The sequence below is a fragment of the Coregonus clupeaformis genome, chromosome 28 (genome assembly GCF_020615455.1).
Source record: "Coregonus clupeaformis isolate EN_2021a chromosome 28, ASM2061545v1, whole genome shotgun sequence".
NCBI classification, from domain to species: domain Eukaryota; kingdom Metazoa; phylum Chordata; class Actinopteri; order Salmoniformes; family Salmonidae; genus Coregonus; species Coregonus clupeaformis.
This window is the reverse complement of record NC_059219.1, coordinates 22250971-22265426: the sequence shown is the minus strand read 5'-3', so window position 1 is coordinate 22265426 and position 14456 is coordinate 22250971. Positions and strand designations below refer to the sequence as shown.

At 42.7% G+C, this 14456-nt stretch overlaps 2 protein-coding genes across 3 annotated transcripts; one reads left to right on the top strand and one right to left on the bottom strand.

Moving 5' to 3' along the window:
• Nucleotides 1–1519: 1519 nt before the first annotated feature.
• LOC121559143 (protein SCO2 homolog, mitochondrial) lies at nt 1520–3391 on the top strand. Of its 2 annotated transcripts, none has more exons than XM_041872460.1 (2): nt 1520–1654; nt 2225–3391. In XM_041872460.1, exon 2 carries the CDS (start codon nt 2241–2243, stop codon nt 3174–3176), a length of 936 nt encoding a protein of 311 aa, XP_041728394.1. In that variant the 5' UTR covers nt 1520–1654; nt 2225–2240; the 3' UTR covers nt 3177–3391. The 2 variants fall into 2 exon arrangements, with proteins under 2 accessions (XP_041728394.1, XP_041728395.1); XM_041872461.2 differs by lacking the exon at nt 1520–1654 and adding an exon at nt 1665–1787.
• A 103-nt stretch (nt 3392–3494) lies between these two features.
• LOC121559141 (condensin-2 complex subunit H2-like) lies at nt 3495–12557 on the bottom strand. The gene is made up of 19 exons (XM_041872459.2): nt 12389–12557; nt 11981–12095; nt 11639–11740; nt 10702–10763; nt 9648–9726; nt 9439–9507; nt 9210–9289; nt 8854–9020; nt 8435–8580; nt 8075–8176; nt 7890–7953; nt 7691–7792; nt 7558–7602; nt 7388–7458; nt 7089–7281; nt 6748–6797; nt 5027–5128; nt 4699–4848; nt 3495–4285 (listed from the first exon to the last, which is right to left on the bottom strand). The coding sequence occupies exons 2-19, from the start codon at nt 12086–12088 to the stop codon at nt 4148–4150; spliced, it is 1830 nt and encodes a 609-aa protein (XP_041728393.1). The 5' UTR covers nt 12089–12095; nt 12389–12557; the 3' UTR covers nt 3495–4147.
• Between the last annotated feature and the right edge of the window lie 1899 nt (nt 12558–14456).

Genomic DNA, 14456 nt, shown 5'->3' with positions numbered 1-14456 from the left:
AATCAGGCCTCCATGGTCGAATTGCTGCAAAGAAATCACTACTAAAGGACACCAATAAGAAGAAGAGACCTGCTTGGGCCAAGAAACATGAGCAATGGACATTAGACCGGTGAAAATATGTCCTTTGGTCTGGAGTCCAAATTTGAGATTTTTGGTTACAACCGCCGTGTCTTTGTGAGATGCGGTGTGGGTGATCGGATGATCTCCGCCGTTAAGCATGGAGGAGGAGGTGTTATGGTGTGGGGGTGCTTTGTTGGTGACACTGTCTGTGATTTATTTAGAATTCAAGGCATACTTAACCAGCATGGCTACCACAGCATTCTGCAGCGATACGACATCCCATCTGGTTTGGGCTTAGTGGGACTATCATTTGTTTTTCAACAGGACATTGACCCAACACACCTCCAGGCTGTGTAAGGGCTATTTGACCAAGAAGGAGAGTGATGGAGTGCTGCATCAGATGACCTGGCCTCCACAATCCACTGACCTCAACCCAATTGAGATGGTTTGGGATGAGTTGGACCGCAGAGTGAAGGAAAAGCAGCCAACAAGTGCTCAGCATATGTGTGAACTCCTTCAAGACTGTTGAAAGAGCATTCCAGGTGAAGCTGGTTGAGAGAATGCCAAGAGTGTGCAAAGCTGTCATAAAGGCAAAGGGTGGCTACTTTGAAGAATCTAAAATATAACATATATTTTGATTTGTTTAACACTTTTTTGGTTACTACATGATTCCATATGTGTTATTTCATAGTTTTGATGTCTTCACTATTATTCTACAATGTAGAAAATAGTAAAAAAAATAAAGAAAGACCCTTGAATGAGTAGGTGTGTCCAAACTTTTGACTGGTACTGTATATATATATATATATATGACACATACACACACCGTGGTATAAAAACGCACCACTACTATTAGGATGGGAAAACACTGGAAGTGAGCTCAAACGAATAATTGATTTCCCCATCAAAATCACAAGCTACACCAGTGCATAGAGATCATATCTATCATCTGTGGCCGGGTAAGAAAATTAAAATAAAAACATGCTGTTGTTCATTGATTGGGATGGATTTACCCCAAACCCAAATTGCTCTGTAGGCCTTCATTCTCTGACCAATGATGAAGCAAGATTGGTGAGAGGGAGCAGGTTACAAGATAAATTGAATGGAGCATACCTTTTCAGAGCCTACGTTTTATGTTTTGTATTTTTTTTTTTTCATGATCTCTTGAACCATGGAAGTATGTAACCATGCAGAACATTCTGATGAAATCATTGGATATCCAGCACCAACAAATTACCTACACGTGAAAGAAAGAAGATAAACGGAAGGAATTCATGTACATTTGAACTCTGGAGCTTGTAGGAGAGACAACACCACAACCTAGTGGAAACTCTAGGACGCAAACAGAGATGTACACGAATCTGCCGATGTGATTTCAACATGTACATTTATTCTGTGCTAACTCTTTTGTAACAACACAATTGTCAGACACATTTACCAATTGTTGGATTGTTCATAATAGTAGTTTTTGTTTTGTTTATTTATTACATATCGGTGTTGTCGAATAAACATATCTGAAAAGATGGTGGTCATGTAACAGCAGCGTCGCATGAGCAGTGTGTGCATGTAAAGGTCGACCAGCCAGGAAGTTGAGGTAGCTAGCCTAGCTATGTTATCCATTTTGCCATCATAATGGGATATTATAAGATAACCTGCATATTGTATGAAAGCATGACTACTTTAAAGAGCTCCGTCATTGCTCATAACAACTTCTGCATCTAAATCAGGTAGCTTGTTGGCTTAGCTAGATAGCACGCCACTCAAGCTGGACATGAGAAGGATGCAGTTTAGCTCGAGTAGCCTACTAGTAGTACTGTACTGTCTTTGTAGTAGTGCTGTGTTGCTGATGATTGTGGTATGGTTTGACAGTGTCAGGACAATTACAGAGCTAAATCCTGTGGTGTTATTAGACTGAATGGGCTAGTATGCCTTGGGAACACATATCTTGCTTACGTTCTCACTTTATTCTGGTTTCCCTTAGTTACCATAGCCACAAAGTCAAAATTGGCTATATCTTAAAAATGCATAAAAAAATGTTTTGGTTAGGCGTAAGGTTAGGTTTATCACTCACATTTTAAGAAGATAGATTGTATAAATAGGCAGGGTTTAGACTTTGTGCCTGTGGTAACTAGTGTCGACCCTTTATTCTCCACCCGTCTTCTAGGTTTGCTGTGGGAAGTATGCTGGGACTTGTAGCCTTCATAGGTGGTGACCTCCATGCTACGTCTGGGAGACTCCTGAGATGCACCTTGAGGTCTTCAGCAGTCCAACAGACTTCTGGCTCCACACACCACCTCCAGAGGGCGTGGCTCTCCTCACAGGCACCTGTCTGTGGACACCATACCCCTAAACATAGGACAGGGCTGTATGGGCCTTTTACACACCCACAGCAGACACTGGGGAGTTCCCGTGGCCCCCTCTCCCGCTTCACCCAGAGGGCCGCCCTATCCCAGGGACCCAACACCTCCACAGCCAATATCAGGCTGCGAACACGGCTGGTGGTCACCCTGCTGTTCGGCGGGGGTCTGCTTGGCACCTGGTGGTACGTGCGTAATGAGAAGCAGCAAAATCACAGAATGCAGCGTATAGAGCAGTTGAAAAAGGTGACCCTGGGCCAGGGAGACTACAGCCTCCTTGACCACAGGGGGCACCGCAGGACCAAGAGAGACTTCCTGGGTAGCTGGGTGCTCCTCTACTTTGGCTTCACCCACTGCCCTGACATCTGCCCCGATGAGCTGGATAAGATATCTGCTGTGGTCAGCACTCTGGACAAGGACCCGTCTCTCCCTCCGGTCCAACCGCTGTTTGTGACGGTCGACCCGGAACGAGACGATGTGGCGGCCCTGGAGAGGTACGTGAAGGACTTCCACCCCCGGCTGATCGGCCTGACGGGTACCCCAGAGGAGGTGAAGGTGGCGGGGAAGGACTACAGGGTGTACGCCAGCCCTGGACCTAAGGATGAGGACGGGGACTATATAGTGGACCACACCATCCTCATCTACCTGGTCAACCCAGATGGACTGTTCCTGGACTATTACAACAGGATGAAGGATGACGTGCAGATTGCTGAGAGCATCAGGAACCATATGAAGAGCTACGTCAAACTCCCTGAGTGAATGATGGTAACCACGCCAACAAGACTGTATCAAAGACCTATAGTATGTTAAATTTAGGCTGAACCCAAAGTCCAGATAACAATAATCCTCCATCAGAAATGAGGCCCTGTGTTGAATTATTCCCAGACCAGACTGAACCACAACAATATGGACGCTTCATCGAGGCTATGCTGATTCTGTGTGTGCAATAAATTGTTTTTGTCTGACACCGAGAATTACCTGGATATGAAATTATCTTTATACTAGTCTTTAGTCAAGGGCCCTAGTCATTAGTAGGTGTTGCAATATTGAAAGTGTGTTCATATAATCTTAGTAACATCCACACGCTGTTGGATGTTACTAAGATAACATGTTTTGTTTTGTTTTATTTTATACACATTTTTGGCCAGAGTAAAAAAAATATTTTTCCTTACAAACTAGTTAAACAATTTCCCAATTTAGGTTATATTCTCTTGAATGAAAGTAGAAAAATGATTAAGGTTTTCTTAAAAGCCCTCTCATCTGATATAGAAAATGTATGTCATGACAAACATTGGGAAAAGGGTGATATTCTTAGGGTTAGTCAATTAACACTACCGACACACCACAACATACCCAGAGTGCGACATCTGGTAAGTAAATATATTGTGTAGATGCAGGTGAAAGAGATAAAAATTGCTTATTTTTCTTGAGATAACCAGAGGAATACACAGATGTATGAGACAGACAGACATACAGAGACACCAAAGATCAAACAATAGACAGGAGATTGAAATTAAATAAGAGCAAGTACGTGAGCGAGCGAGAGAACGGGTGCAGCCAGCTCATGTTGATAGAGCAGGTCAGTACTAGTGGTCCAGTAGGCACAAGGGGCATCACACATACGAGTGTGTACCACGTTTCAGAGTAATGTGTCCCTAGTCCCCACTAAATCTATAGGAGGCAAGAGCTCACACACACATGATCAGGTTCAGGAGATGAATGGGTCTGGGTCATATAGGGTCTGAGGTTGCAAGGGCGTTCTTGAATCGTTGGTTGGCCCTGTGTTTGCTGAGCAGAGTGAGTCCCATGGTGTCGATGCTTTCCTCAAGACCCTCACTCCTGTCGATCTCCACTGTGTAGTCATTGGCCTGAAGAGGAGATAATAAATAATAAAATAATATGCCATTTAGCAGACGCTTTTATCCAAAGCGACTTACAGTCATGCGTGCATACATTTTTTGTGTATGGGTGGTCCCGGGGATCGAACCCACTACCTTGGCGTTACAAGCGCCGCGCTCTACCAGCTGAGCTACAGAGGATAGCATGATAATAACCTCTACCTGATAACACAGTGTCCTGATGGTAGAGTAATGGAGTTACTATAGACAAATACATCTTGTTCTAGAAGCTATCAAACTAATTTGTCATACAATAAAATCCAGTATCTTTAAATATCAAGTGTTCAGTTCAGTGTCAAGACTGTAAACTCCAGACAGTGGCTGATTACACTTGATTAGATTGTGGTGTATTAAATTCCTTCAAATCACACACACATACTCACCAGCTGAAGGGAAGCCAGCATGTACTTGCAGGCCTCGAAGTTGTCCATGCCGTGGACTATAGAGGCGAAGGTCCTCCTCTGGCCCACACTGCTCAACGCTGCTACGATCCTGTCCCCATAGTCATGGATGTCAAAGGTAGGACGCTCCTCCTACAGAGACATGGGGTCAGGAGGTTTAGCCAACAGATCACACATCATGCCACACTAGAAATCACCAACAGAGTGAAACATGATAATATATTTGATTAGAATAGATACTGTCAATTTTTTCAATTAAAATTGGTTGATCTACAGCAAAATGTCTGGAAAGTATATAATTGAATCTTACCTGATAGGTGAGCTTCGGTCGTATTTTGTCCTCCCATTCCTTCACTCTTTTCGACAGCGCCGTCTCCTGGGCATAACCCTGGGAGTTCACCAGGAACTGCTCCTGAAATATGAAGGAAGTGGGGGGAACATCAGTGGCTACAGTGAGGGGAAGAAGTATTTGATCCCCTGCTGATTTTGTATGTTTTCCCACTGACAAAGACATGATCAGTCTATAATTTTAATGGTAGGTTTATTTGAACAGTGAGAGACAGAATAACAACAACAAAATCCAGAAAAACGCAAGTCAAAAATGTTATAAATTGATTTGCATTTTAATGAGGGAAATAAGTATTTGACCCCCTCTCAATCAGAAAGATTTCTGGCTCCCAGGTGTCTTTTATACAGGTAACGAGCTGAGATTAGGAGCACACTCTTAAAGGGAGTGCTCCTAATCTCATTGTGTTACCTGTATAAAAGACACCTGTCCACAGAAGCAATCAATCAATCAGATTCCAAACTCTCCACCATGGCCAAGACCAAAGAGCTCTCCAAGGATGTCAAGGACAAGATTGTAGACCTACACAAGGCTGGAATGGGCTACAAGACCATTGCCAAGCAGCTTGGTGAGAAGGTGACAACAGTTGGTGTGATTATTCGCAAATGGAAGAAACACAAAATAACTGTCAATCTCCCTCGGCCTGGGGCTCCATGCAAGATCTCACCTCGTGGAGTTGCAATGATCATGAGAACGGTGAGGAATCAGCCCAGAACTACACGGGAGGATCTTGTCAATGATCTCAAGGCAGCTGGGACCATAGTCACCAAGAAAACAATTGGTAACACACTATGCCGTGAAGGACTGAAATCCTGCAGCGCCCGCAAGGTCCCCCTGCTCAAGAAAGCACATATACATGTCCGTCTGTCTCGCCGTGTTTGGAGGAGGAGGAATGCTGCCTATGACCCCAAGAACACCATCCCCACCGTCAAAAATTGAGGTGGAAACATTATGCTTTGGGGGTGTTTTTCTGCTAAGGGGACAGGACAACTTCACCGCATCAAAGGGACGATGGACAGGGCCATGTACCGTCAAATCTTGGTTGAGAACCTCCTTCCCTCAGCCAGGGCATTGAAAATGGATCGTGGATGGGTATTCCAGCATGACAATGACCCAAAACACACGGCCAAGGCAACAAAGGAGTGGCTCAAGAAGAAGCACATTAAGGTCCTGGGGTGGCCTAGCCAGTCTCCAGACCTTAATCCCATAGAAAATCTGTGGAGGGAGCTGAATGTTCCAGTTGCCAAACGTCAGGCTCGAAACCTTAATGACTTGGAGAAGATCTGCAAAGAGGAGTGGGACAAAATCCCTCCTGAGATGTGTGCAAACCTGGTGGCCAACTACAAGAAACGTCTGACCTCTGTGATTGCCAACAAGGGTTTTGCCACCAAGTACTAAGTCATGTTTTGCAGAGGGGTCAAATACTTATTTCCCTTATTAAAATGCAAATCAATTTATAACATTTTTGACATGCATTTTTCTGGTTTTTTTTTAATGTTATTCTGTCTCACTGTTCAAATAAACCTACCATTCAAATTATAGACTGATCATGTCTTTGTCAGTGGGCAAACGTACAAAATCAGCAGGGGATCCAATAGTTTTTTCCCTCACTGTAGCTACACAGAACCCTCTAGTATTCCTCGCTGGAACATGACCCAGAAAGACTGGGGCATTGAGACACGTACCACACTCTTCTTCACCAGGTCTTCGTAACTCAGTCCGTCCATGTCTGCCCCTGGCAGCAACAGAAACATTGTAAACATACTATCTTTGCCTATGATTGCCTACAGTGTCTTAAAACTTTCTGAATGGTACACAAGTGGTTTTTAATCTGTGTTTTTTTTGTCAAGTAACGTATCATTGTGGAGTGACACTAATACATTAGTCTAACTCTACAGTCAGTCAATGGACATAGACACACAGTCAAGACCTGATGGCTCCGTTTACACCTTGCCTTAAAATGTGTGCAGTTAATAGCAGGTGTGAATGTGGTCAGAGATAGAAAGACAGACAGGACAGTGTCTACCTGGTATGAAGTCCTGTCCATTCAGGAAGTCAGCTGGGGCTTCATCAGTCAAAGGGTCATGTTCGTTGTCAGAGAGGTCATCGTGCAGGCCTAGCGGGTCGTGGTGTCTGAGGCCCTCTGACTCCTCCTCCTCTTCTCTCGCGTCCAGTTGCAGGTACGTCCTTCTCAGCTCCACATCAGACACAAACACACCCTGTAAGGGCAAAAGGCTGTATGTTCAGTACATACTCATACACACTCAACACTAAAAACAGCAACAAATGCTCCTTGCAGCATGACCCATAGCAGTACACACATACCGTTTTTCTAAGAATCCTTTTCCGGGTCTTCAGCTTGTCTTTCATTTTACTCATATAGATGTAGTTCAAGTCTGTAAAAGAAACACCACTTGCTGTAAGCGCCATATAATCGCGGGTCCAAAAGAGAACTCCTCTATCTCCTGTCATTTAGTTATGAGATCCACCATTACCTGTATACGTGGGTCCATTCTTTAGCCTGGGTTCAGGGGGGTCATCTGCAACAAGAGGAGGTATTTGTCAGGTATATACCATCCTATTTAGTCTTCATAGACACACCAACACACGCGTTTACACACAACTTACAGGTGCCAGTGTACCAGGTCCAGAAGTCCTGCAGCGCAGAGGGGCCTTTCCTTTTCCTCTTCCCAGAATCATCAAGACCCGGAGGAACCTTATAACATTTTCCTATGGCGAAAGAACACACACATTTAACACAGGCAGGCCCCCTCATAGAAAATACACTCAGTGAGTAAGAATCGTATCGATAGGAAAAGGTTCTCACCTGTTTTCAGAGGCTTGTCCTCTCCGACTGTATCATAAAGGTCATGTAACCTCCATATGTTTGCCTGCATCACAACAATCATCACATCAAAGACAACAAAAAAACAACGAGCGTACTAGAATAGTTATTTTCCATCTCTAAATGTGTGGTGGTTTATCCATCGTGGTTGTGATGGGTAACCGTACCGTCTGAGCCCTCTCCTCCTCCATCCTCTGTTTGTCCTGCTCCTCCTCAGAGAGCTGCTGGACTCCTTTCCTCTCCCTCAACATCCTCCCTTCAATGGGGGCCTGGGAGAGAACAAGTTAGAACACACTGATACAAGACATAAATAAACCCAACCCAACACATGGTGATACAAATCTTACACAATTCAACACAAGGTCCCATAAAAGGGCTACGATAAAGGGGTTACTAGCTGTAATGGAACTAGGCATGTGTGATACCTACAGTTCCTCTGCATGCATGCATGCATGCATGCATGCATGCATGTATATATATATATAAAAATGTGTGTGTGTGTGTGAGAGAGATTTCTACGTTCCTACCTGGTGTCTGTCAATATGTTCCTCGGGTCCCTGGTCCATCTCCATCCCATTGTCCTCCAGGGGCAGGAAGTTATCCGCACCGGCATCACCACCATCCTCGCCGACAACGCCCACCCCGGCATCCCCTGCTGCAAGCTCTGCATCACCTGGACACAACAACAATAAGGATGTCAGCACCCGGCCTTAGCTTAGAAATATACATTAAAAGAACCGTATATTCCATTTGAGCTGGTCCTGGCAACATGGTATGGGATTTAGTGCTCTGTTGAGATTGTTGGAGGCTAAACACATCACAAACACTCCCAGCCCACTCACAGAGAAACCAAATCTATGATGTGTTTTCTATGATCAGTTGGCTGTTTTGGCTTGACTACAGTTGTGTACATCTGTCGATATACTGTATCCATATGCCTCTCTACCTTGGTGCTCGAACAGGGTGACGGGGGCCAGGGGTGCGACAGACAGGGCGTCCCTGAGGAAGTGGGACTGAGAGGAGGCCAGGAAGAGGCGGATGATACCGAGGGCGTCCGGAGTGAACGTGTTCATCCTGAAGTCCTTACAGCTGCCCAGCACCTCTCCCTTCAGACTGCAGCACATACACACAGGGCACACACACAAACATTGATATGACAGCCCTCTACAGAAAATTAGTTCCACCAAAAAGTAAGGCAGCTACAAATGGCAAGGCCTACAATGTTTCATAGTTGTTATGTAGTTATTCTACAGAAGAGTTCATCATGTTGAGGGCGGTTTAGGCCGTGGACTTGGCACCCACCTCATGAGAAGCAGCTTCTGTTTCTCAAACGCCTCAGGAGGAATCAGAGACTCAGGGGGAAGAGGGGCCACGTCCACATTCTAAGGAACACACAGGACAATAATTTACACAGATAGAATCATGGACACACACACAAATCAGTTAGTCTGATTGATACACCAATCAATATATTGTACATTCTGGAGGGGCATTTATAAAGGGTTAAATGTTTCCAGAGGGGGACACTCACCGTGTTGGTCTCATTCTTCATCTCTGACTGCAGTGAGACATCTGTTGTATCCTGGTCTAAGGAGTCAAACTGGGGGAACAACAAACATCAGTAAAATCCAGCAATAACAGTGTTGGGCCGGAACTAAAGCCTGCTAAACACACCCTATGGCACTCTTTGGCAAGGGTTTCCTAGCCCAACTGTCACCGCCCCCAGCTCCACTCTCTTACCCCGCCGTCATCATTAGCATTGTTGGATGAGGCCCCATCCAGGTCACCCTCTCCAGATGTCACTGCTTGTTTATCTTTCCTGAAAATGACAGGTACAAATCCCTTTAACTCAATGAGAAATGAAGTGAGGAAGTAGAGCACCATAAAGACTGGTGGCTTGAGTGGTGCTGTGTGTTCACGGGGAGCGAGGCAGGGTACATACCCCTTGACTTATTCCACATTGTGTTGTGCTACAGCCAGAATTCAAAATGGATTACATATGGGGGGGGGTTTTCCTCACTCATCTACACACAATACCCCATAATGACAAAGTGAAAACATGTTTTTAGACATTTTTGAAGATGAAATACAGAAATATCTAATTTACATAAGTATTCACACCCCGGAGTCAATACTGGGTAAGTCTCCAAGAGCTTTGCACACCTGGATTGTACAATATTTTCACATTATTCTTTTTTAAATTCTTCAAGCATTATCAAGTTGGTTGTTGATCATTGCTAGACACCCATTTTCAGGTCTTGCCATAGATTTTCAAGCCAATTTTAGTCAACTATAACTAGGCCAAAGCTTTGTATTCAAGACATAAAGTTAATTTCTTTGACATATTTGTTTGCAGTTTTACTTTAGTGCCTTATTGCAAACAGGATGCATGTTTTGGAATATTTATATTTTGTACAGGCTTCCTTCTTTTCACTGTCTTCCTGTGTTTGAAATTCACTGCTTGACTGAGGGACCTTACAGATAATTGTATGTGTGTGGTACAGAGATGAGGTAGTAATTCAAAAATCATGTTAAGCACATTTTTACTGCTGAACTTATTTAGGCTTGCCATAACAAATGGGTTGAATACTTATTGACTCAAGACATTTCAGCTTTAAATTTCTTATTAATTTGTTAAAATGACTAAAAAGATTCCACTTTGACGTTATGGGGTATTGTGTGTAGGCCAGTGATACAAAATCTCAATGTAATCCAATTTAAATTCAGGATATAACACAACAAAATGTGGAAAAAGTCAAGGGGTGTGAATACTTTCTGAAGGCACTGTACTTACTTCCTGTTTCTGTCGTTGATGTAGTCCAGAGTTTGGTACACCAGATTGTACAGATGCTCCACCTGAATCAAACAATAATACATTATAATAAAGTGTTTCCCTTATATTCATTTAGCAGTAGCGGGCTGCTAAATCGTTGCCGCCCCACAACAAATACGATAAAAAAAATGTATATATGATTTTGTTTTGAAAATAATTTGAGGGATGGAAAAACTTTTCAGTGTATACTTAAACCACTAAAGCCAGATATAAAGTATGTAGAAAAGATCATGGCGCAATATGTTTTTTAATAAGATCATCTTTGAGAACTAACAATCACCTAAATAAAAACTAGACATTGGGGGAGAATCTAACATTTTAAAAATGTCATGGCATGGAGCCCCCATTGATTTTGTTATAACGTTTGAGTCACTCAGATAGATAGCATAGGAACATGGCATAAGCCATGGCAAAATGTGTAGAATTGAAGGAAATTTGCTTTAAAACTGCAATTTCTCTCAGCCCCATGGCAAAATGTAGAAGAATTGAAGGATATTAGCTTTAAAACTGTTTTTTTTTCTCTCTCAGCCAGTCAGCCCCTTGACAAAAAATGTGTAGAATTGAAGGAAACAAGTTTTAAAACAGTAAAATTCTCTCTGCCCCATTTCGAGGGCCTCTAAAAAATGTTGGTCGGAGACGGCGCCGTTGGCCACTCCCGCTACCATGACACCCCCACTTTGCTGAAACAAATCCTAGGGGAAACACTAATAATAATACATTTGATCTGTAACATGCTTTTCAAAAACTCAAGGTGCTAACAATACCAATATCGTAGTTATACCACAGTTGAAATCAAATGAATTGTCGTGGATCACATAGTTACTTTTGGACAACAAGTCAGGAACATTATATGAAACCAGCATATGATGTTGTTCTTTTTTAACAAGGAACTTCTCACCTTCTTGCTGTAGATGCATGCTGAGCCTTGGATGAGCAGCGCTGCCTCTGCAAAGTTCAGAGTGGTTTTGCCCCCATCGAAGGAGATGCACATCTCATCCAACTGCCAGACCATAGAGACAATATGACAGTGGTAAATGCAGTGTATATCAATGTGTAAGAGGAAAAGCTTTCTGAACAGTCTACTCCAGCCTTGGTCTGTGTGATTTTCAAACCAGTTGGTGACTCCATTGATTAATTCAAGGCTGTGTGTTGACACACAACAATGTTGTTAATACAGTTCTTGAAGTCTATTTTGTTTCCATGATTTACCCCATAATGCATGCCACGGGCTCATTCCTACCTCCTCCAGATAATCTGCCAACTCCGAGGCCACATCAATGTCCCAGTTTTTCGTGAGCTCACGGATAGGCTGCAACAAATGGGCGAATCGAGTATCCACTGTGTCCATGGTTCCACTTAAAATGAGAGATCATCAAATCATGTCAGATTTGAATCAGTGTGATTTTTTGAAAAGCTAACACTATATTCAATAGCTATCTACAAAAGAGATTGGTTGACATTTAGCTATCTAGCTAGAGAACGTTAAAGTTCACAGATGAAAAGTATATTTGGTTTATATAGTCGCTAACGTACTAACGTTACTAGTAGTACTGTATACACCATTACTGTAACGTTAGCTAGCTAGCCAGCTACCAAAATGTTTCAACACAGACATACATGAAATGCTATATGTGGCTATTACACTCACCAAATTATTTCCAATCACTGTAGGCGTTGATTCACAAAATACGACGGTGACCCAAATATTTAATATTTGTTGATCAACTTTGGAGCCCTTTCAAAAGAACCGCGCATCCACCATTTTCATTTATTTATTTTATTTTAGCGTGAGATTTTCATATTCGCCGACTGTTTCCGCTCTGACGTTAGCGTCAACAGAGCTAGGGCTTATCTGCTTTGCTGCCATCTACTGGCGGGAGTACCACTAAAAAACAGCATGAACCCTTCTCACCGAAAGATGGAGCACTTGGATTTTATATTTACAAGCCATCATTGAATAAGTGTGATGACGTTCGATGCTTGTGGCCAGTTAGGCTGCGTTTAAACAGACAGCTCAAATCTGATGTTTTGCCTTATCAGATCAGATATTTTGTCAATAATTTCACAAATATATATTTGGCTGCCTGTGTAAACGCAGCCTTAGTTATCGTTTGGAAATCAAACGAGCTCCTGTTTGTCATATCAACGCTTTTGATTTTTTTATCAAAATACTAAAACATCAACCAATATCAGCAATGCAACATTTCGTTTTATGCAACATTTCTACAGTTGGTGTATACATGTTCAACTTTTATTGCATATAGGCCTAATTCACACAATGTTATTTGACTTTGCCTCTAGTTTATATGCTCTGTAAGCCATGCATCAAAAACATTTAATGTGGTTTAGTTTTTAACCAGTGGTAGGGAAACTATTCTGAAAATATAGTTTACCAAGCTACCAATTAGGCCTACTTCACACTGTAAGAAGTTTTAGGTAACTAAAGTTACTTTAAAGGGGTAGCATCACTACTTTCAAACTACTTCGTGAAAAATTCTCATATTTAAACATGAAATGTCATAGACTACAAATTTCAAGAACAGATAACTCTGGAGTCAGCTGTTCACAGAATGTGTAATTTAGCCTATTACAAAACATGTTTCAAGTGAGAATTAGGCAGGTCTGATGCCGAAAAAGTAAGACAAATCTTGCTTCTTCACCCATATTTTATTTTTTGCAAAAAAAAGTATTGTGTAGTTCCATTAGTTAGCTACACCGCTACATGGCAAAAAAGTAGGCTAATTAACTACTGAAAAAAATACTAAGATTTGAATTTAGTTCAACTACCACCAAGTGACTGCAAAATGTAGTGAAATTACTAGTTGAAATAGGCTACTTGTAGTTCGCTAATCGCTACTCCCCAACACTGTTAACCCTTGCCTGGAAACCCGATGTTGAATTGCAATTAATTTTACGTCGGGTAGAAAAGAGTGTTTGTACCCATACTTATGTACATAGCACAGAGAGTGGATAATGCCACCCATAACCTTTTTCAACTGCTTGCTATAGGGACCGCCAACATATCCCCAGGTGATAGTGATAGGCTAGACTAGCCTATGATGCCCATACATTGTCCACAGAACCATAATATATTTTCTGACACACATATAGTGATGCCCTTCAGGGCCATTATAACAGTCTATGGGTGTGTTCGTCAATTCAATCTGGAGTGCCAGAGTGCGCTCTGGGCGTTTGTAAATTCAGAGCGTTGTCAGATTGTCCTTTCGTAAATTCAGAGCGTTTCGCTCTCAGAGCACACACTGGACGCTCTGGCCGAGGAGTAGGGATGATCCGAGCGTTCTGACCTCACAACCGCAGTCAAGTACCCAAGGTAACTGGCTAACGTTGGCTAACTTGCTAGCTACTTTCAGACACAAATGAGAGAACAGCCTCACTCTGACCATTTTACTCGCCCTAGCAGAGCTGGTTGGGCTGTTTTCATGTTATCCAGAGCGTTGACTGTGCTGCTGGCAACAATTTAATTAAGCTTTTTTTGCCAACGTTTACTGACACCAGCCATATTCAACGGGTGTTGAACGTTCATAAATTCATCAGTTATTCTGCGCTCTGGCACACTCAGACTAGAGTGCTCTGAAATCGGAGTAGATAGCCAGAACGAATTTACGAACGCACCCTATGTGGGTGATATTCTCCTTTCAGGCTTGACCTTGACACAATGACCTCTCTGTGGCTTCCCTATAGGCCTATTGTATGTT